This window comes from Cryptotermes secundus, unplaced genomic scaffold (assembly GCF_002891405.2).
Source record: "Cryptotermes secundus unplaced genomic scaffold, Csec_1.0 scaffold995, whole genome shotgun sequence".
NCBI lineage: Eukaryota > Metazoa > Arthropoda > Insecta > Blattodea > Kalotermitidae > Cryptotermes > Cryptotermes secundus.
The window spans coordinates 287317-308921 of NW_019720725.1; the positions used below are offsets into that span (position 1 = coordinate 287317).

Genomic DNA, 21605 nt, shown 5'->3' on the forward strand with positions numbered 1-21605 from the left:
AAGATTCCTGGTACTCATTTCTGTTAGGGGCTGAGTCGACCCCGTGGCCATAGTGCGGCTGGAAGGATTAGGTCAACCGAAAAAAATCCAGTGACTTCATCGTGACTTGAACCCGCGACCTTCCGGCTTGTAGCCTAGTGCCTCAACCAACTACACTACCGCGTGTCCCCATCTTAAGCAAGAGGTAGAGGTACGTGTAGTAGTAACCAGTGTGATATAAACAGGCAAGAGTGCTCAAGTCGAAATCGCTCCGCGTCTGGGATCGGTGTTTATTTGTATTCATCCGTTAATTGATTCACTCGGTGCTGGAAGCAGGCGTGAATACTTGCGCTACGTGGGTGGACTCGTCCTGCCGCCGGTTGGCTGTCGCGAACTGCGCCAGAGAGGGCTCGCGTCAGGTAGTCTCTCCCGAGTCCGGACTGCGAGAGGTAGCAACGGCCAAGGAACTCGTCACGCCAGTGATGCTTTCTCTGCTGGTTTAAGCTGATCTGCGCCCTCACAGGTTCACCACTATCATCAGCTGTCTGAGTACCGATCGTGAATCATCAGTGACACAAGTGATTTAATTGCGTGAATGTATCCTTCTGTATTTATGTATTCGGCTCGCTGTAAATATTGATCGAGCCGTGTGAAAGTGCAGGCCGGAGTCTGAGCCAGGGGAAAGGAACAAGATTGAGCAAAGGAACTTGGCTCGATTCTAAGTTGGTACGACTTATGTAGAGGCAGCTTATGTGTTTCTGGAGCTGGAATTAATTTTGACATATTTTTGTTTAGTCATATCGTACAGTTCGTAAGGTTAGTGTGTCACAATAAGTGTTACAGAAGTGTTGTGTAAGTGTGATAACTGCGCTTCTAAGACTTCGTTGGCGAAATACGGTGTTGATCACTTCAAATTGAACGTGAAGTTGGACGTTTCGACCGATCCAAGATGAGCCCATGGCAGTGTGCTCCTGTTCGGCTTCACATCTTCTGAGGCGCGCGTTCTGAAGTACTGCAGTTCAGTGGTCAGCACGGATTAATTCTAGAGCCGAGTTCTCCCTGTTTCGCGTCCATTGCTCCCCCACTGCAGGTCGGGATTCCCTGCCCGTCGGCTTAACGTATATCAGCGTTTTCACACGGTGAGTCTATATTGTGTGTATATTGCCAGTAACTCAGACTATATAGCACAATGGTGATTGATGACTAGAAAGGACATGGAAAGGAAAGCGACCATGTCATGATTTAATGTACTATCCCGGGAGCATAGAAGGACTGAGGAAAACAACGAAAAAGGCTCGGAATAGTCGGCACCCCGGCCGAGATTGGAACCAAGCACGTCCCGAACGCGTTGTCACTTCACTAAACTCGCTGGGTCGCTCACTCCGTGGAGCAGAATCCGTCACGAAGTTGCTAAGTTCTTCAGAAAATGTCCTCACGTCTGTGGAACCCGAAATTTTATAACCGCGTTCACATGAGTCCTTTTTTTTCTTCCACGTCATTTCCGGTTCGTCTCACCGTTCGGCTCTGTATGATCTAAGCTGCTGGTAGCATACTTAAATGAACTGTTAATAAGGAACAGAGAGCCCTCCAGGGGGCCCTGTCCTGAGACATATGAACTCTGCACACACTTATGTTGTTTCTTTAATTTACACTTTAATATTATCCTCCCATCTACCCACATTTCTTCTAAGTGATCTCCTCGCTGAGGTTTTCCGATTTATACTTTTTATGCAGTTCTTTCCTCTCATGTGTGCTACGTGAACATCCTATCTCTTTTTCCCTGATTTGAACATCTTGATAAAAATGATAGGAACTGTTGAGGTGTGTGAAGGAGTTGAGGTTATAGCAGCGGCGGCTATGAACAGTTCGATCATGTGGAATGTGACGCCGTACAGTCCGTTGAAAGTAAACCGGAGTTTCGGAGGAGCAGCTTCACGCTGGTTTCTTGTTTGGCTTATTCTTCGATCCTGCCGATAGAACCGACATAAACTCTGTACTGAGCTGCAGCTGTTACATTCATCCCGTTTTTTCTTCCCCCTTGGGTCCAGATAATCTCACCAGCATTCTACTCCCGAGCCTCCTCAATCTGTACCTTCCCTTAACAAAGTTTCGCACCTGTTGACACATGAGACGGGAAAACGCCGGACTCTCAAACGGATGACAGCAGGTTTCTGCAGAATGCACTCTCTTAATTCCGTTAATATAATTTTTGTTGTACTATGAGATTGGCAGGACATGTAGCATGAATGGGGAGAAGATGAATGCACGTAGGACATTGGTGGGAAAGCCAGAAGGAAAGAAACCACCAGGAAGAGCTGTTGTGAACACTGTAATGAACCTTCGGGTTCTATATAATGCTGGGAAGTTGTTGAGTAGCTGCACATTTGGCGGCTCCTCAAGAAGGGCTCAGCTGCATGAACGTTGCCAAATTCTCGAAGGGTCACGCTTTACTTCTGCAGTCTGATGACGTGACATCAACATTTGCTTTGTTGGGTTTCATGTTCTCGCGGCGGTGACTGTGAAGCAGTGCATTATTTTGGGTTTTAACTGTTCGACCCTGAAGATAGAGTCTATATATTTCTCCGAAACGTTCAGCTCTGCGAATTGCACAACGTTGCAACGCAGAAGACCGTAAAAGGTAGGCAAAGTTGCCCCTGTGCTTAACTAATTAAACACTACTGCATGAAGACGTGTGGGGGAGTGGATGTATGGATCCACATTTTATTGACCTCAGCACTGGTTGAGGTGAGTGGTCAGCTTCACGCCACTGCCGTTTTACCCCCGGTATCCATTGAATAGGAAGTTGGGTGGACCCCAGAGCCTATCTGGACGGCTTTGAGAAGAGAAAATTCTTAACCCTACAGGGACTCGAACTGCGACCGCTCGGTCGTCCAGCCCGCAGCCAGTTGCTGTACCGACCGCGCTATCTGCAGAATGTACTTTGGATTGTATGAATTTACTTTTAGACAGCTCCTCACTACCGTCCCTTCGAACTTCTCTGATCTAGTTTATGATGTATCAGATAAACGCTGTGCTAAGGGAATTAGCCTGGTCGTTATAACGAAGGTGGCTTCCTTGGGTGTGCTAATTCCCCGCAAGCCTTACGGGCGGTCAGAATATTTGTCAGGCGTCTCACAGTAATCAAATATTATTAATGATCCGTATAACGTGCATGAAATTAGCCTACTTGAGAAAGTATTCGAGTGGCTTCGGGTCATGCATGCGAAGCAACCATTTTTAGCCCCCCACCCTACCCCACCACAACCACCCGAAGTTCCATTTTGAATTAAGCCACGCTTGGCCGGCCGCTTGCAATGTGGAATGTTGTATCATTAATTCAATACAGTCGAAAGTCTTTATTGTTAACGACTGTACTGTGTACTTAACTTATTTATTTATGGTTTATTTAACAACGCTGTCAATACTTGAGATTGTGTAGGTTTAATATACAATGTGTGGTTCGCGAACCACGTGCGGCTCGCTGAAAAAAAAGTAATATTTCTCCATTCTGTTTTCACAAATGAAATCCAGTACCTATCTTTTGGCGGCAATGTTGGGCATTCTTGGAAGGAAGTTTTAGTTGTGCAGTTTGTGGTATTGTCATAGCATTTGCGCGGAGAACTGGGTCAGGACGGCCAACATTTGAACTGTGGCTTCTCCAATACGTAGCAGGGGTGGTAAGCAACCGGACGCGACGCATGCTGAGTAACTGATAACTTGAATGTATGATGCAAGTTAGTGGCGCAGCGTCATTGAGGAAGGAAAATTGATGTGACGTAGCCTTCAGGAAGTGACGTATGGCCCATTCGCAGTTCCGGTTTCGGTTCTCGCCAGGATATCTGGGTATGAGTGTGCGATTCATCCTTGTTGGCAAACTGTTTATTTAGTTTTCGTTGCCACATGTTAGTTGCCATGACAAGTGTTTTGTTTCAGAACTCATGCTGCAAGTATGTTTAACTCTCGGTATACGGCAGTTCGTATTAATCCTGTAAAATACAGTAGTTACAGCATTTATATAGCCTTCTTTACAACATGAGAAGGATTCTGCTTTTTGTCCACACTCATTGTATTCATATGTTCCGTGTGGTTCTCACAATAAACAACAGTAACCGGTTGAGCTTTGTAGTGGAGACGTAATGTGTTTCCTGTGAGGTACGGACTGAATCTCTACATTATCTGCGTGTCCCGTATGGTTCTCACATTAAACAGCGACTATTTCCTTAAACAGCATTAACCGGTTGGGCTCTGTAGCGGAGACGTAATGTGTTTCCTGTGAGATACAGACTGAATCTCTACATTATCTGCGTGTCCCGTATGGTTCTCACATTAAACAGCGACTATTTCCTTAAACAGCATTAACCGGTTGGGCTCTGTAGTGGAGACGTAATGTGTCTCCTGTGAGGTACGGACTGAATCTCTACATTATCTGCGTGTCCCGTATGGTTCTCACATTAAACAGCGACTATTTCCTTAAACAGCATTAACCGGTTGGGCTCTGTAGTGGAGACGTAATGTGTCTCCTGTGAGGTACGGACTGAATCTCTACATTATCTGCGTGTCCCGTATGGTTCTCACATTAAACAGCGACTATTTCCTTAAACAGCATTAACCGGTTGGGCTCTGTAGTGGAGACGTAATGTGTCTCCTGTGAGGTACGGACTGAATCTCTACATTATCTGTGCGTTCCATATGGTTCTCACATTAACAGCGACTGTTTCCCTAAGCAGCATTAACCGGTTGGGCTCTGTAGCGGAGACGTAGTGTGAAACTGATGCTTTAAATATTACGATCATCAGATTTAGACTTCAGAGGGATAAATAACTTGTGGGTCCAGGTTGGCAGACATACGAAGTAACATTGCTTTAGATATTTCCTTAATACCACAAACTATACCCAGCACGCGGTAGCGTAGTTCGTTGAGGCACTATGCTACGAGCCGGAAGGTCGCGGGTTCGATTGATTCCCTATCAGGTCGTTGGATTTTTCAATTAACCTAATCCTTCCAGTCGCACTATGGCCTTGGAGTCGACTCAGCCTCTAACATAAATGAGTACCAACAGTCTCCCTGGGGTTAAAGTGCGACCGGCGCGTGAGGCTCACCTCGCCTCCATCTGTGAGCCGGTTGTCTAGACAATGTGGGAGCCTCAACATCTCACAACCCTATGGGCCTCCACAGCCTGTTACATGGCTAGCTTTTTTTAACATTTTACAATGGAAATTGCCGTCTTCACACACACGTATTGACGTGTTGTCCAGTGGCCACGCGCTCAATCGATCCTAACTGACCTTGACATATTTTCTGGACTCTAAGTTGAGCGATGCCAGCAAAGTCATTACGAAACCTGTGTACCTGTCCAGTCCAGTCTGTGGTGACCATGGCTGTGCAACAGCGCCTGCAATATCCAGAGATTTACAGCCACTGTTTCTTTATATTGTGATCTGGGCACGAAATCTTCTTACGAAACGCAAGGTAGGGCTTAGCTTTCTTTGCGTCTGTTCTTCTTTATGTCTGGTGCCAGCAAAGGCGAAGTGTGGCCGACGTGTGTCGAGAGCTCAGCGCTGTTGCGAAGGAACCAAGAAACTCCGTTATCGAAGTGTCAGATGCAGATACCATATCCTTCATCATGACTTAAATTGAATTTCCCAGTAGTAACATATCTGAGATTGTATTTCATCCAGGCTAGTGATTGCTTCGTCAAAATTTAATAAGGAAAAGCAGTTCTTTTCATGTCGTCTCGCACATTTCGAAGCTTGTGAACCCGAGTCACCCTCGAGGGAAACTCCCTGGAATAGGGACCGCATTCCGAACTTTTCCGCATATTCTTGTATCGCAATCTGATGCGATTCCTCATAACCGTACAAACAAAAGCCGCCGTTTTATTGAGGACTGCCCAGTGTGGTCGAAGCCAGATGGGCCAGAAATAAGTTCAAAGAGTTCTCTTTGTGAAATGAGGCCATGTATTCTGGTAGTTTATCAACGTTTCGGAGGAACGTACTGCCTCTATCTTCAGGGTAGTAGGGTAAGCCGAGCAAATAACACAACCTGAGCTCTAGGACTTTTCTCCGAGCGCAGATAAGTTTGTTGGGTTTGAGACTGTCACGGCAGCGACTCTAGGAGTGGGCGTGACACTGTGTAGTCTGGTAATTTACGTTTCGGAGGAACATGCTGCTTCTCGCTTCAGGATTTAAGAGTAAACGAAGCAACCAGCTAGCAGAACTGTCCGAAATGCCAGTAAATGTCTACCAGACTGTACGGTCTCACGTTCCAGAAACCACCTCCTTGAGAGACTCTGGTCTCATTGGTTCGCTGATGGTTATCCGTATGTATGTAGCTGAAGCTCTGCATTAACTCAAATACATGCAACCAAGACATTTGTTCACTTCCTGTGCCTCTTAGCGTTCTCAGTTTCGTACCCACTGTATTTTCAGGTGAGGTAAAGTTGGGTAACTAATTAAGCACTACTCCATGAAGGCTGTGAGGGAGTGGGTGTATAGATCTACGTTTTGTTGAACTCTGCACTAGTTGGAGGCGGTCAGCTTTATGCCCCAGCCGCTTTACTCTTTGGGAAAGAGCCCCCGGTACGCATCGGATAGGATTGTGGGTGGGCCCCAGAGCTGGTCTGGAAGTGGTCAGTGAAATAATGTCATTATTTCCCGCCATGTATGTCAGAAACAGGGAGATGGGTAGTCAGTCAAGAGAGTGACTAGGCTGCGAGCTAGACGGCCGAGGAATCATGGTTAGATTCCCGGCTGAGGCAAAATATTGTAACGTGTATAGCTAGGCAACGGTGCGATAAGTACTTTATCACTTAAGTTCACGCAACAACAGGACGAATGTTTATAGCTCGTTGCTGGTAACAGTCACTTGAGTTCCGAATTTCCAAGGGAACAGCAGTGTGGCCAGAAGAAGAATTAGAAGACTTAGTGTGTGACGTTACAAAACCTATAGTTACAGTAATCTTGAGAGTGTAAGAACTAACTGTAGTTACGCCTAGTGAAGATCCAGTAAGTCGATTCACCAATCCAAACCCGCGTCTTAATCACTGAAACACGTGACAATATTTCTCTGTTCTCAACGGCGTCCAGACCGCCTGTGAGCCCCACCCAGCGTCCTATTCAATGGGGACCGAGGGTAAATTGCCTGGTACTTGAAGCTGGTCATTTACCTACATCTCATGCCGAGTTTGAGAATGTGTGGAGTTATGCTTCCACTCCTCCTTGCGTCATCATGGCGTGGAGCATAACTTATCGGAGGAAAAACTTCAGGTCTTTATCAGAATCCCTATTTTGCCATGTGAATTTGCAGCACGCCACCCAGCCGTTCCGTGTAGTACAGGTTGGAGTGCTTCTGGCCTGTGTTACATCAGCGTTGTGTGTGCCGCTTTGAAATCACACGCTCGAGAATACGCGGGGCTGCTGAGTTCCTCAGAATGTCCCACTGGACCCATAACGAGAAAATAGAGATTTATGCCAAGGAATGTTCACAAAGGCACTCTCTTCTGCGCCAATAAACTTTATTACGAAACTGGATTTGCCATGTGAGATTTTGAGTTTGTTGACTCTTTGGTCTTGGTACAGTTTGATCCTAAAAATTGAAGTAGCATATGACACCGAAACGTCTTGGGTCTTTGTGCCGTGTGGATGTGGCCATTCTTCCAAACGGTTCGGAGATACGTGTTGCTTAAATTTTGATGACGTCAGTAGGGTGACGTTGAATATGCACGAATATGTACCTCTGAAATGCCGCTGATACGGACATGTGATGCCGTGCAGTCCGGTATGTTCGTATCGACGTTTCGGAACAATCTGAAACTTCAGGAAGGTTGGTAACTGCCAGACGACGCCACCACGTTACGACCCAGATGACAGTAGTCTATCCGTTCGTATCCCGGTGTAAGTACCGGCTGTCGTGTGCTTTCTCGGAGTTTTCTGCATTTCCTCGAAGTGAAATACCCACCGAAAGCTTCAGTATGCATGTTCAGTTCGCAGCTATTTTTATACCCTGAAGATGCAAGAAGTAACTTCCATCAATACGTTGGTAACGGTCAGCTGAACTACACGGCGTCACATCCTGGACGTCAGTATTGCTCATAATCACCGGCCTGACAACCTCATGTCTCGCAAACTCAGTTCCTGTCCCCTGGCTTGAATGTACCGCGGTAACGTGTACTTGGAAGACTGTAGTTTTTATGTCTGCCAAAATACGGGCTATACAGTGGAAGCTTTTCGTTTTGTTTTCCTCAGTCTCGCGATGTAAATATCACAGTGGGAGCCTATATGATTGCCTCATTCAATAACGTTACCCATCCACAATCCACGCGGTAGCGCAGTTGGTTGAGGCACTGTGCTACAAACCGGAGGGTGGTGGGTTCGATTCCCGATGCGGTGGATTTTTTCAGTTGACCTAATCCTTCTAGACACTATCGTCCTGGGATCTACTCAGCCTCTAAGAGAAATGAGTACCAGGAATCCTCAGGGGGGGTAAAGAGCAGCTAGCAGCCTCACCGCCATCTGTGAGTCTACTGTAACGCCGTGGTGCAGGGGGGCGTGGAGGTACCCTTCCTTGCCACCACAGCTTACACTGTAAGGAGTTAACACAATACTCCTAGCTTACCCTTAGCTAGGATTCTCCTGTTTCTGGGCTTCCTTCTCTCATAAAGCTGTCACCATCTATATTTTATGTCCTAAGCGAGGTGATGAAAGTACCAAGGGCCGGTAGCGCGGTAGTCGAGCGTTCTCTGTTGGCTGGCCCCTTCATCCTTGTCACCTCTTATTATTGGCGTAGAGCGGGCGTGTCGGGTCTGACCCGCCTCTACGTATCGTCTGTCATCTCTGGTGGGAACTACCCCCTGGCCTATTGTCATAGCTCCCTTATCTGTCATCTCTTCATATAGTCTGCAGGTAGCAACGTATTACATTATTATTATTCTTAAGGGGCGTTGATACCAAGGCTACTAAACGCTGCCTGCGTGGCAGGTGCCTATCCCTGTCCAGTAATACCTCCCCTTAACTGTGGTAGCATTCGGCTGCTGTTGCCTTTCATTTTGGTAGGATCCGCGGGATCGGTCGTGGAAAGGTGATTATGGAGGTGTGCATCACAATCCCGGTACATCCTACTCTAACTACCCTGTCTATTTACACTCTTATTTACATTATTTACAATATTAACAAGACCGACCTACAGTCGGGACTACATAGTGTCTTTACCTCCTGCTACTCGTCCTCATGTTCTCCCTTAAAATAATCTGCCCGTAAAGTTATACATATTAAAAGCCCACATACCATGTTTATCACAAAAATCATTAGTCGTAACTATAACGCAAATGTGCGAAGTCTATACACTACCAGTAATCTTAACACATACACCATAACACAGCCACATTGCCGGACTATCTTCCTAGGCAATTACTTGTTACATAATTAATACTCTCCCCTAAGGGCTCGCCGGGCACACTTCGAGACTGAAAATCAAAAGACATTGCTTAAATGTTCCGAGACTTGCGAAAAGTGTTTTACAGCCATTACATTAGTATGTCAACACCTGGACAGGCAACTAGGTTAAGAATGTTGATGATCAGCATTTATGCGTAATCACATAAGTAAGAAGCTCTGCTAACGGGGCCACTGGAGTATGGTAATATTATTAAATACGCAGAGATGAGGTACCATGGGCCCACCCACAACCACAGGGATTCCACAACACTTTAACAACAATAATATTTACCAACATGGCTTATATGAGTAAACGTGACTTACTTGGAATCAAAGACGTAGGCCAACTTCCACCGCTCGTAAGGCCCATATTGAATAGAGCCTCCGGCTCATAACTGAATATTATGTTTGAGATCAGATCCCAAGTCTCCTAAATTCAGTAATTTATATCTTTAACTTGCTGAATCGGCTGTTGACGAAAGAGGGAGGTTAACTCCTCTTTTCGTTCTCAATTCCCAAAGTTATATTCTAATTGGCTATTCCCTGTGGTTGTGGGTGGGCCCATGGTATCTCATCGCTGCGTATTTAATAATANAGGACCACGACACCTACTGTCTAGAAAATGTGCGAGCCTCGACATCTCACACCCCTATGGCCTCCATGGCCTGCTACAGGGATAGCTTTACCTTTTTTTTACTCAAAAATCTGTTATAATATTGTGACATTAACCGTTGCTGGGCAACGGAAGGTGGAACGAGTTACCACGAAGACAGACCCTTGATAAACTGTCGGTTGCCAAGTTACGCAACAGTTAGGAAAGCGGTGTTTGTCCGTGCCGAGCCGAGCCGAAGCGCGCTGTTTGCTTCGCAGCGTTGCCCAGCAACGCCTTTGTAAACACGCCGGAGTAAATAGAAGCATAAATAATTATGATACTGCCGATGGCAGTAATTGTGAAACTGTAAGAGCGAGTGGAGTAAATTCGCTATATTCAAGACGGCGTGAAGTTATGTGTCGTGTTATATACCCAACATGTGACAGTATGTTCTCATTTTTGTTGTGATTGTCTGGGTTATGACACGGTGTATTGTAGTAAATGTATACCAGAATTTCGGAGGAACATGCTGCCTCCATCTTCAGTGTAATTTATACTTCTGAAACGTTGGTACCCACCTATCAGACTAGTGTACACTGTCATAACCCTGGAGACTACAGCTGTGCGTTTTGACCACCCAGCAGACATAAGTCAACGTTCCAGCGGAAAGAGTGTGCCTCTTATACAGGTCTTAAGCTATTTTCCTGCGGAAGGAGTGCTCAGTGATGCAGTTGGATCGTTACCGATTGAGCCATCTTGCTCGGTAACCTTCATATCGGCCTAGCCGAAGCGAGGGCTCGGCCTGCAGTTCCCCTGCGCGAGAGCTGGGGCTCTCACTTAGACCCCTAGGCAGGACGTACGTTGCGTATGCGTCACCCTGAGCAGTGACGGACCCAGCAGTTGTGAACATGGCATTGCCCGACATTTGAGTTTGTAGTTTGCTTACTGACGCTTCATAAAACACGCAAATTGAAATAGAGAACGCTCTAATTTGTCCTGTGGTTTGAATGCTTGTGAAACTTGGTTTCTCATATTATAAGGACGGTCTGAGGAGAATATGTGGACCGAAGAGAGATGAAGTGACGGGAGGAATCTCATAATTTGTACTCTTCGCCGAATAGTTAGCGTGATCAAATCAAGGCTGGTCTTGTAGCACGCATCTGAACGAGCAGACGTTTGCACGACGTGTTGGTAGGAAAGCCAGAAGGACGGAGACCACTATGGATGTTTAGGCATAGGTGGTAGGATACTATTAAAATGAACCTTAAAGAAATGCGTTGTGGGCTGGATTAATCTGGCTCTAGATAGAGACCATTGGAGTGTCTTTGTGAATACGACCATAAACCTTCCAGTTTCGTAAAATACCAAAAGCTTGCGTGGCTGAGCAACTTTAAGCTTCCTAGTAGGAACAAAGCTCCATAGAGCCGATCATACATACGTAACGTCGGTTGCCCGCGCCATAGCTCAAGCGGATAATCGCTGGCTTCCCACCGCGGCGGCCCGGGTTCGAGCCAGGGTCTGGGCAGTGGGATTTGTGGTGGAGAAATTGGCGCTAGGGCAGATTTTCTCCGAGTACTTCGGTTTCCCCTGTCAATCTTCATTCCACCATATTCTCCATCATCAGAATCACCCGGGGCATGTACAATAGGTCATTCAGTGGCTGATGTGCCGAGTGGACCCAACTGGATTCCACGTAACGTCAGATAGTGGGATGGGTGAATGATGAATTGGGAATTGCATTTGGTAGTATCAGTTGAGACCCGGGTTGAAGCCCCGAAGAAACGCTCGAAATACCTGTTAGCATAGCCGATCTGAGGGCCGTGATTTGAACTTGGGACCTCTGAAATGTTGCAAGGCAGCAGATTTTGACAGAAGTCACTATGGCGAATGTTACGAGTAGCGCAAACATGAAGCCCAGTCTGCGCAGCCGCGCGTGTTGCAGATCGCCATCAGTGATGCCAATTCCAAACTGTATGTGTCTTGATGTCGATTAGAATAAACGAATGCTCACGACCGGTAACCTACGTAGATGACACTAGTAATTCGCACATGCCTGACGTCATAACTGAGCAAAACGGATGGTGCACTGGTTCATATGTTAACTTGCAGTAATTGTAGTCATTCTGTGTTTTCTGTAGTTTATCTGGTGCACACGACGTTTAGAATATTGCCACTGTCTTCAGATTACTTAAGTGTTGAGTCGTTACCGAAACGTCTTTTTTTCCTTGGTTTAGTTTGCGGGTGTGTAAGTAAACTTTGTAGCGTCGTGCGGTTTGATGAAGGATGAACGATGAACTTGAAGGAAGCGGTCATGGCCTATTCAAGGCACTAATTCATTTGCCCGGACTGACTGAAGGAACGCCCAGAAATTCTTGGTCAGTATAGCCGATGTTCCACCGATCATAGTGGCCGCACGGTCTAAGGCATGAACTGTCTTCGCACGCTGGGATCATGAGTTCGGATCCCACACAAGGCGTGGATATTTGTCTGCGTTTATTCTGTTTTGTGTAGGTAGCGGCCTTGCGACGGTGTGATCCCCCGTTCAAGGAGTCCTACTGACTGTGTATAAGATTAAGAAACTGAAGTGATACAGAGTGTCTCAGGGATGCCCTCGCAACAGGAAGGAGAGCGAGAGAGATACCCGGTGTCCCGACCGAGATGCGAACCAGTCACTCCCGAAATGTGAATCCAAACCTTTACCTCTGCGCGAATCATCTGGGTCTGGAATGTTACAACAAATACAGTATTGGTATATTGAATCAGCCATTGTCCCTCAACCTTTCGAGAATCGAACTCAAGCCCAATCTGCGAACTCTGCAACACTGAACTTCACATCGTGAGGTTCTAGGAACTTAAGGCGATGACTGTGAAGATTTCTTTCTTCTGGTATGTGACGCCGTGTTGTCTGGTGCATCTTTGCCAACTTCCAGTAGGACCGTGGTCGTTGGGGCGTACAAGAATTCATAATAAGAAGCTTCGTTTGAAGCCTGTTGTTATTGCGAGATGCCGCCTGGCCGGCATGTAGGTTGTGCGCCCGGTGCTGCTGACGTCATGATATTGATGAAGGAGGGGCGAAGAGTGACTTGAATATCAGTTGGCGGCTGATACTGATCAGAGGACGTCCTCACTGACTGCTGTGACCTGTCACACGGTCTGATTCTATCGGATAGAAAGGTGAAAAGAAACTTGTCGCTGTGCCTAAGGTCATCTGGAATGAAACTCCGTCTAGTCTGGTAGATGAGGGCAGCAAACAAGTTGATCCGAAGCCCTGAGAACTATCTACCAAGCTACATAGCGTCATATATTGCGTAAGGGCTTTTAAGATCTGACACCGTTTATTCTGGTAGTGTACGTGCCCTTAAGATGGAAAAAACATGTTAATTGGTAAGAGTAGTACCGGTCTACCAAATTACACGGCGTCGTCACATCTCAGAATAACTTGTTTTTGACTACTAAATTTTGGCCCTGTAGCCTAACATATTGTTTCCCCTCGATATGGAGGTAGGAGATCCCTCCTTAACATTAGTGCCGGTCCACCAAACTACACGACGTCAAGTTTCACAAGGCCATGGTCTTAGAAATTAAGTTGCCCCCTATGGTAAAGCCCCATAATATGAAAACATGGAGGTTTGGAGGTGTACTTCCACGCATTCTTAACTTACGTGGAGTTAAGTTTTTAGTTTGACGCTCTGGCCGCTTTATCTCCAGCGCCAGTTACGTAGGAGGTTGGATATGGGCGTAGTTCTCTTTTTGGGAATTGAAACAGTGATTCTGTCCTTAACCAGTCACGTTATTGACTGAGCTAACCTGGCTCTTGACAGTGAAATGTCGCCAGGAACAGTGCCCCCCCCCACCGAAGCCATCAGTGATGGATGACACATCGGGAGGGGAGGACGTCTGATAATTCCCAGCAGAAAAATTTGCCTGATTTTCCCCGTGAGATAAATCTGCTCTCGGCAATTTTAGTTTCTCTCGTCGCATGTTGTGCTGAAAGGCTGACAGTGCGATTAGTTTTCGGCGTATTAGCAACGAGAAGTTGTAAAAGTGCGTCTGTCCGCGTGTAACAATTCGATAACCGGCGAACCGATTTTCATAAAATATAGTATTGGTGAGCTAGACTGCCTCTGTGGTCTAGTGGTCAGAGTTCCTGGCTACAGATCCAGCGATCCCGGATTCAATTCCCGGCGCTACCGGATTTTCTGAGAAGTAGTGCGTCTGGAACGGGGTCCACTCAACCTCGTGAGGATAATTTAGGATCTATTTCAAGAAAATAGCGGCTCCGGTCTAGAAAACCGAAATTAACGGCCGTGGGGATTCATTGCGCTGACCACACGACGCCCTCTATCCGCTAAAGTTGCCGACAAGCGGCGGTCGCTCGGTCGGTATAGTTCGCTTGCGGACTACAGACCCCGTTTTTTTTATTGGTCACTTGCACTAACACATGTGTATAGACTATACACCATAGGCGGGCATTGTGGTTGTGAATAGATTTATTGACCACTCACAGGACGTAACTACAATTATGGCTATTACGCTGTCGCTGATTTGCACGCTTTACAAATCACTACACGGTAAGTCTTCTCTAGACGTTTCCTGGTACCGGTTTTTAACAGTGGAGATTATTCAGCTTCGCGCGCTCGAGTCCTCTCTTCACAGACTCGCGTACAGAACTGACTTATCTCATAACTCCTGAGCAAGAGCGACGTAGAAACACTCAGTTTCCAAGAGTACCTCTATTTTTGCGCCTCAGTTTCTTGCTGTGGGAACTTGTTTACCGAGCCGTTGTCAAGAAACGGCCCTGATGTATCCGCCCATCTCGCGACCGTTGCGTAGCAACGGTTGTACACGCTACAGTACGTCAGCACGTTCGGGCAGACAGAATGACAAACATTTTTATTCTTATAATCACATGAAATTCATGAATACAGAGTTGTTTAATGCAAATGCATGTGCATGTAGTTACCGTGACGTTTGTCATGTCCCCTGGTTTCTGTATCGCTGCGAGGAATCGTCTGTTTGCTTGTGTAAATTCTTGCAGATCTGTTTCTCGTCGAATTCTGTTACATGCGACCACAAGCTGTGCTTCTGGTGCATCTGTGCGCAGGCGCGGTCTCCCTCAAGCAGTGAGATCACTTCTTGTCGATATAATTGTATTGATAGACTGACGTTCTGCATTTGCAGGTAACTTGGAAGTTTCTGCGATGGGCTGCTTCGGAAGCAAAGACAAACTTTCCAAAGAGGACATGGACTTTCTCAAATCTCACACTAGATACGATGAAGCAACAATCAAGGAGTGGTATAAGGGATTTAAGGTAAGCCTAATAAATATAGGTCCTTAGTCCTGTGCATGCTTTGGGCAAGATTCGATATTTAGACATATGAGCCAGTTGATTCCAATATACTCCCTCACGGTCTGTTCATGAAGGATCCGTTTTAATATTGTCTGGTAGAGTAGGTTGACATAAAGGAATGATCTAGACGCGGGAAGTGCTCGGGTTTGATCTCAGGTGGAACACTGACTATTCTGACTTAGGTTTCTGCGGAGTTCCTCACTCACACCAAGCAGTTGCCTGAATACGCAGCGACTATTTCCTTCAAAACCCTCTTCAGTTCATCATTAATCTATCACTAGCACCCGACTCTGTATGTTCGTGATACTAATCGCAAAATAAATAGTTCTCCCATAATATAATATTATTTTTGAGCATCCTACAGCACTGACGTATCACTCACTCATTCACTTCCGTCTTTAACGCAACCCAAAACTGTTCATAATCTCTCTTTAATTTAGAGTAACATTAAAATCACATCAGCTGCTGAATGTTTCGTCCTTCCTGGACCATCTTCAGGCAGCTGTTCGCTGTTTGAAAACCGTCGCACTGCACTAGAGCTTAAGTCAATATATTTGCGTGTCATTGCGTTATCGTTACTCTCACTAAAATGTGTTTATCTGAGAACAAAACTCTCTGTTCCAGTGTTATTTTCCTGTTTGCTGCCCATGTTTGTACCCCTTCATATGTACGAGTATGTTCTCACTAGCTGGGCGTATGTAGCATGGAAATATATTGACTTAAGCTCTGGTACAGTTTTCGAACAGTGAACAGTTGCCTAAAATGTCCGAGCAGGGCCGAAACATGTAGCAATATGTGATTTTAATGTTATCTTAAATGAAAGAGAGACTGAACAGTTTCAAGTTGCATTGAAGGTGGAGGTGAATGGGTGAGTGATAATTCTCCTGTCTAAGCCTAGGACTTCAGAATTTCCACCGACAGTTTTGTCGTTGCTTCCATCTTATCGTCTTTGAGTTGATGATCACCTCAGTACTTCGCGAAAAGCACAGATACAGTTTCTCCAGCCTCCTGTTCCCTCCGCCCCTCATCATCTCGTTCTCAGACGCTGTGAAGCCTTCCTTCCCTTAACGTAAGGGATGAACTTCAAACCTATTGAAACCAACAGCTGAATTGTAAAATTGTCCCTGTGCTTAACTAATTAAGCACTACGCCATGAAGGCGTAGGTGGGAGTGGATGTATAGACCCACGTTTTCTTGATCTCGGCACTAGCTGGAGGTGAGTGGTCAGCTTCACGCCCCTGCCGCTTTACCCCCGGTACCCGTTGGTTTGGAGGCTGGTTGGCCACCAGAGCCGGTCTGGACGACGTGGAGAAGAGAAAATTCTTGCCCCCACCGGGACTCGGACTCCGGCCCCTTCGTCGGTACTGACCTGACCTTTAGCTGGAGTGACTGAGAAAAACACGAAAATTAATAGGATAACGGGTGTCACAGTTGAAATTCGAAACGGTCACCTCTCGAGTACAAGTCACAAGTTGTAAGAACGCACGCACGTTCGTGACATGTACGTGTAACGTGATGCGTTCACTCCAGTAGCCCCAAAATCAGATGTGCGTTCCTCGTATATTTTAATGCCATCTTAGAGCAATATAAAATCGTTCCACGTTAGTATTCGTCCGGTCCAGGAACCAGAGTGTAGCCAACCTTCTGGAAGAAAAAAATTTATGTAAGTGTGTTTGATTTCCCAATATTTGGACCCAAGCGAGATAAAGTGGCGGGAGGTTGGAGAAAACTGCATAATGAGGAGCTTAATAACTTGTACTCTTCTCTGAGTATAATTAGAATCATCAAGTCAAGGATGAGATGGGCAGGGCTTGTAGCACTAATGAGTAGAATAGTAATGCATATAGGATACTGGTGGGAAAGCCAGAAGAAATGAGACGACTAGGAAGACCAAGATATAGGTTGGTGGACAATATTAAAATGGACCTTAGAGAGATAGAATGGGATAGTATCGGTTGGATTTACCTGACTCAGGGTAGGGACCAGTGGAGGGATGTTGTGAACACGGTAATGAACCTTCGGGTTCCATAAAATGCTGGGAAGTTCTTGAGTAGGTCCGCAACTGGCGGTTTCTCAAGAAGGGTTCAGCTCCATGAGAGTGATGTTTGAATTTGAGTACCGCAGTGTTGCTGAGAAAACAGTTCAGTGACGCTGTAGTGATGACGTAACGATATACGCCACTAAATGTCGACTTAGCGCCCTCGTTACCGTAGCAGGAGGAGTATACAAAATTGGGTGGATTTACTCTTGTGTGTATGTTCTGCAACGGCTGCAGTAACTGTATGTCGTCACAGAGTCAGTCAAGTTTCTGTATTGAATGTTCAGAGGGATCCTCTCTGATGTATCTGATATTTGTACAGCTCATTCTGCTTTCTTATTCAGAGTTAATTAGTTTAGCCTTTGGAATTAGCGGTGAGGGTATCATAAAGGAAGCATGCGAGCAAGTCCTTTAAGTGAAGTTTATGCAACATCTGATGTTGAAACACGTGTTTACCGTCGCCAGCTACTGGCGCACAGCGCTACGTGATCGCAAGAAAGTTGCTATAAACTCTTTTCTAATTTTTTTAATGCTAGTGGGGTGAGACTAAGTCCCTTGTACTGCGGCCAGTTCTGGCCTAAACTCTCGTAATCCGGTTACAGTTGGTCCCGATTTCGGATAATCCGGATAGAAATATGAGAAATTCTGTTCACAGTTAAGTACATACTTTAAAAGACGCGTGGGATTTAGAAGCAAGAGGACTTTCAGACTGTGTTGAGGGCAGTTGGAGAGACTGAAATCACGCAAGTAAATATCCAAGATTGGCTTCAGCTGGATGTAGGAGGCCCTGGATTTTGGCTTCTGTCAGAGAAAGAAATTGCTGCACTCATATCTTGCATTTATATGCATCAGCACTGCCAGTATTATTAAAATTTCCATTTATTGGTTTTCTGATATTTTTCTTTTGTTTTATTAATCCGGATTATCGCTTGATTCCGATGACGTCACTCTTCTTCCTATTTAATCCGGATTACCGCGTGTTTACTGCGCTCCCGTTATTCATACGCCGTTGGCGAGTACATGCTCGGAAAGGACTTTGCTTTCGAGGTGTTTCCTACACTGACGTTGGCTGCCCCCTAGGAGCAGCTGGACTGTAAAACAGATGAACACGCAGAATCTATTAGTAGTTGCCATGTCAGAGACTTTCAGCTATTGCTGTCAGCCTGTTGAGGTGTGATTTCAGTTCGGGTTACAATTATTTTTTATTTTTGGTGGATTATATTACGATGTGCCGATCACAGTGGCCAAGCGGTCTAAGGCATGGGCCGTCTTCGCCCGCTCGAACACTGAGGTCGTGGGTTCGAATCACACTAGAGGCATGGTTGTCTGTCCGCGTTTATTTTGCGTTTGTGTTGTTCTGTGTGTAGGTAGCGCTCTTGCGACGGGCTGATACCCCGTCCTAGGAGTCATACCAACTGTGTAGGATTAAGAAAGCGGCCCGGACCCAACAAAGGGCCGTGGAGACATAGAGAGGACATGAATGTTACGGTGTACGTAGCTAGACTGTATAGCATCGAATTGCAGAATGTTAAATGAATGATGAATTGGAAAGGATTTGGGAGGAAACGGCAATGGCATAATTGAAGTGCAGTCCCGGATTTGCTTGAGGAGACTGATGAAAACCACGAAAAAGCGTCAGGATAACCAATGTCCAGACACAGGACCTCCGGAGTACTAGCGTACAGTGCTTTTCTGCCCCGCCACCCATAACACGAGTGTTAGTGTACGTATTCATCTTCCGTTCAAGTTCTGCGTTAAATTGCGGCAACCTTGAATTGGACATGTAGGTCATACCTTGGCCCGCCTTGACGAGAGCCACGGAGTGTGTGTGTACTTTGGAGTTTTATTGCTTCGTTACAGAGCAAGAATACGACATAAGCAACGCTCTTAGTGACAGTGACCCCGAATGTTGATTCTGAACACACCCCGCTGGTATTGTGTGCTAATGTAACTGTGATCTGATGTCTGCAAGGACACTACTCGCTCCGCGTGTCTTGGCCACACACCCGTCGTTTATTTGTTCTTGGCGTGGCACTTCCAAGGTTATATAGCGTCTAATGATTGGAAGGAAGTGGTCGTGGCCTAATTTTTGGCATTTGCTTCCAGGTACTGAGGGAACCAATAAGTATTGTGCCGTATAGACCCATTGCTACGCAATGGTAAACTCGGTAAACATTCCCGCGGAAGCATACGCGCGCAATAACAGGACGTCAGTTGCTAGACAACGGTTCCGTAAACAAGCCTCAACAGTAGAGAGGCTGTGTTTCCTCCGTGTGTGCCAATGGGTGATAGAGGCACATAGAAGGTCGTTTAAGCGAGTTGTCAGAAGTTGAGAGAGTTCCGTTGAAGAAGAGTTTATTTGAATGAGTTGTCAAGAAATGGGCCCAGTTCTGGAGATGGCAGTCTAAGGCGATTGAGAAGAAATAAGAAGGAAGGAATTAGACTGTGACAAAAGGACTTCATATGTGATTTTAAGTGATAATGAGACTGTTACAAAATCCGTTGCCAGGATACGACTAGTGAAGACTGAGAACCCTAGTGCGTGGGTAACGGTGAACTGTAAAGTGTGTACATCAGCGATAGCGCTGTATTACCTGCAGTCCCGAGTTGTGTGTATAAGGTGTCAGTAAATCCAATCATCCAATCCAAAACCCCGTCTATAGTCACTAATACACGTGACAGGATCTTGCCATAGACCGTCTCGTGTAGGCTGGTACCCTCGTAATACAAAGCAAGAATGCAGATCACTCCACAGTGACGTCAGGTACACACAGTTTTGGCAGTATTGGTACATCTAACTTGGTGCATGTTGACTGTACATACTGTGAGGCGATGTGGTGTAAAAGGGTATAAGGAAAGAATCTCTTTAAGCCTGCACTTACATACTACCGCGGCCGCGCCATAGCTCAGGCGGTTAGTCGCTGGCTTCCCACCGCGGCGGCCCGGGTTCGATCCCGGTCTTGTCAAGTGGGATTTGTGGTTGACAAAGTGGCGCTGGGGCAGGTTTTCTCCGAGTACTTCGGTTTCCCCTGCCAATCTTCATTCCACCAATTGCTCCACAATCACCCTCGCCTGTCATCTGGGGCTGGTACAAGGGACTTAGTCCCACACCACTAGCAATAAAAAAGTACATACTACCACAGTCAATAAGTTCGTAGAATGGCCGCAAAGCGTCGTGCGGGAATTTCCTGCCAATATGTTTCAGCAATGTTTTCGGCAGCTATATCAACGTTGGCAGACTTGCATAGCGGCCTACGGCAACTATTTTGAGGGCCGATGTGGATCTGCGTAAGTGTATGTGAATACCTTGTAATATGATGCGATAAAACCACATTCCACGAACTTAATAACTACCACGTAGAACTGTGTATGTATATTACAGGAGTTCCCCTTAACCTTCGCACTTCATGCACTCTGTAATCGTATTGAATTGTGTTTCATCCAGTTCTGCCAGAATTGCTATGAGTACATTCTTGTTCAAATGAACTTACCCAATTATACCAATGTATAAGATGCATTAAAACGTCAGAAATAACGACATACGAGGGATGGAACTTTAATAGTGGCAAATATTTATTTACAACTGATACAAAATAGATGCATGTTTCGAAGTTTTACTGTCCTTGTAGTCGCCAGCATTGTGTACAACCCGTCGCCAGCGATGTGGAAGTCGTAGGATACCTTTAGCAGCGCCTGTTGTGTTGATAGTTCGAATGGAGCGGTCTACTGCCTTAAGAATCTCTGGAACGGTTCTGAAGCGAATGCCACGAAGTGGTTCCTTCATCTTAGGAATCAAGTCGAAGTCACAAGGGCTTAAGTCCGGGGAGTACGGTGGATGGTACAGCACTTCCCAGCCCCATCGATCCAACAAATCAGCCGCAGCTTGCGTTGCGTGCGACCGAGCATTGTCCTGCAAAATGATGGGTGGGTTCTGCAGAGAGTGTCGCTGCTTATTTCTCAAAGCTGGTTACAGGTTGTGTTACAAAAATGAACAGTAACACTGTGCATTGACGGTCTGCTGTCGGGGAACGGCATGCGTTAGGATAACATCATCACAGTCGTACACGAGAATCACCATAACTTTCACACTGCTGGCTGGGGTTCTGACGAACTTTTGATTTTCGTGGGGACCCGTAATGACGCCATTCGTTCGATTGGCGTTTCATTTGTGGCTCGTACGATTTGGCCCATGTCTCATCCAGCGTAATGATAC

General features: G+C 46.1%; 2 protein-coding genes across 5 annotated transcripts in view; both read left to right on the forward strand.

Moving 5' to 3' along the window:
• Positions 1-21605, forward strand: part of LOC111872583 (neurocalcin homolog) — a 251497-nt gene that overhangs the window by 168930 nt on the left and 60962 nt on the right. The gene's annotated exons all lie outside the window — the stretch shown is intronic.
• Positions 1-21605, forward strand: part of LOC111872571 (neuronal calcium sensor 2) — a 73729-nt gene that overhangs the window by 7632 nt on the left and 44492 nt on the right. Inside the window, exons 1-2 of one of the 3 annotated variants that reach the window (XM_023866629.2) lie at positions 387-1118; positions 15185-15315. In XM_023866629.2, coding sequence (XP_023722397.1) covers positions 15205-15315 — 111 coding nt within the window. In that variant the 5' untranslated portion in view covers positions 387-1118; positions 15185-15204. Of the gene's footprint in view, positions 1-386; positions 1119-5358; positions 5450-15184; positions 15316-21605 lie in introns of those variants that run through there. The other 2 variants (XM_023866639.2, XM_023866620.2) reach the window with 2 other exon arrangements.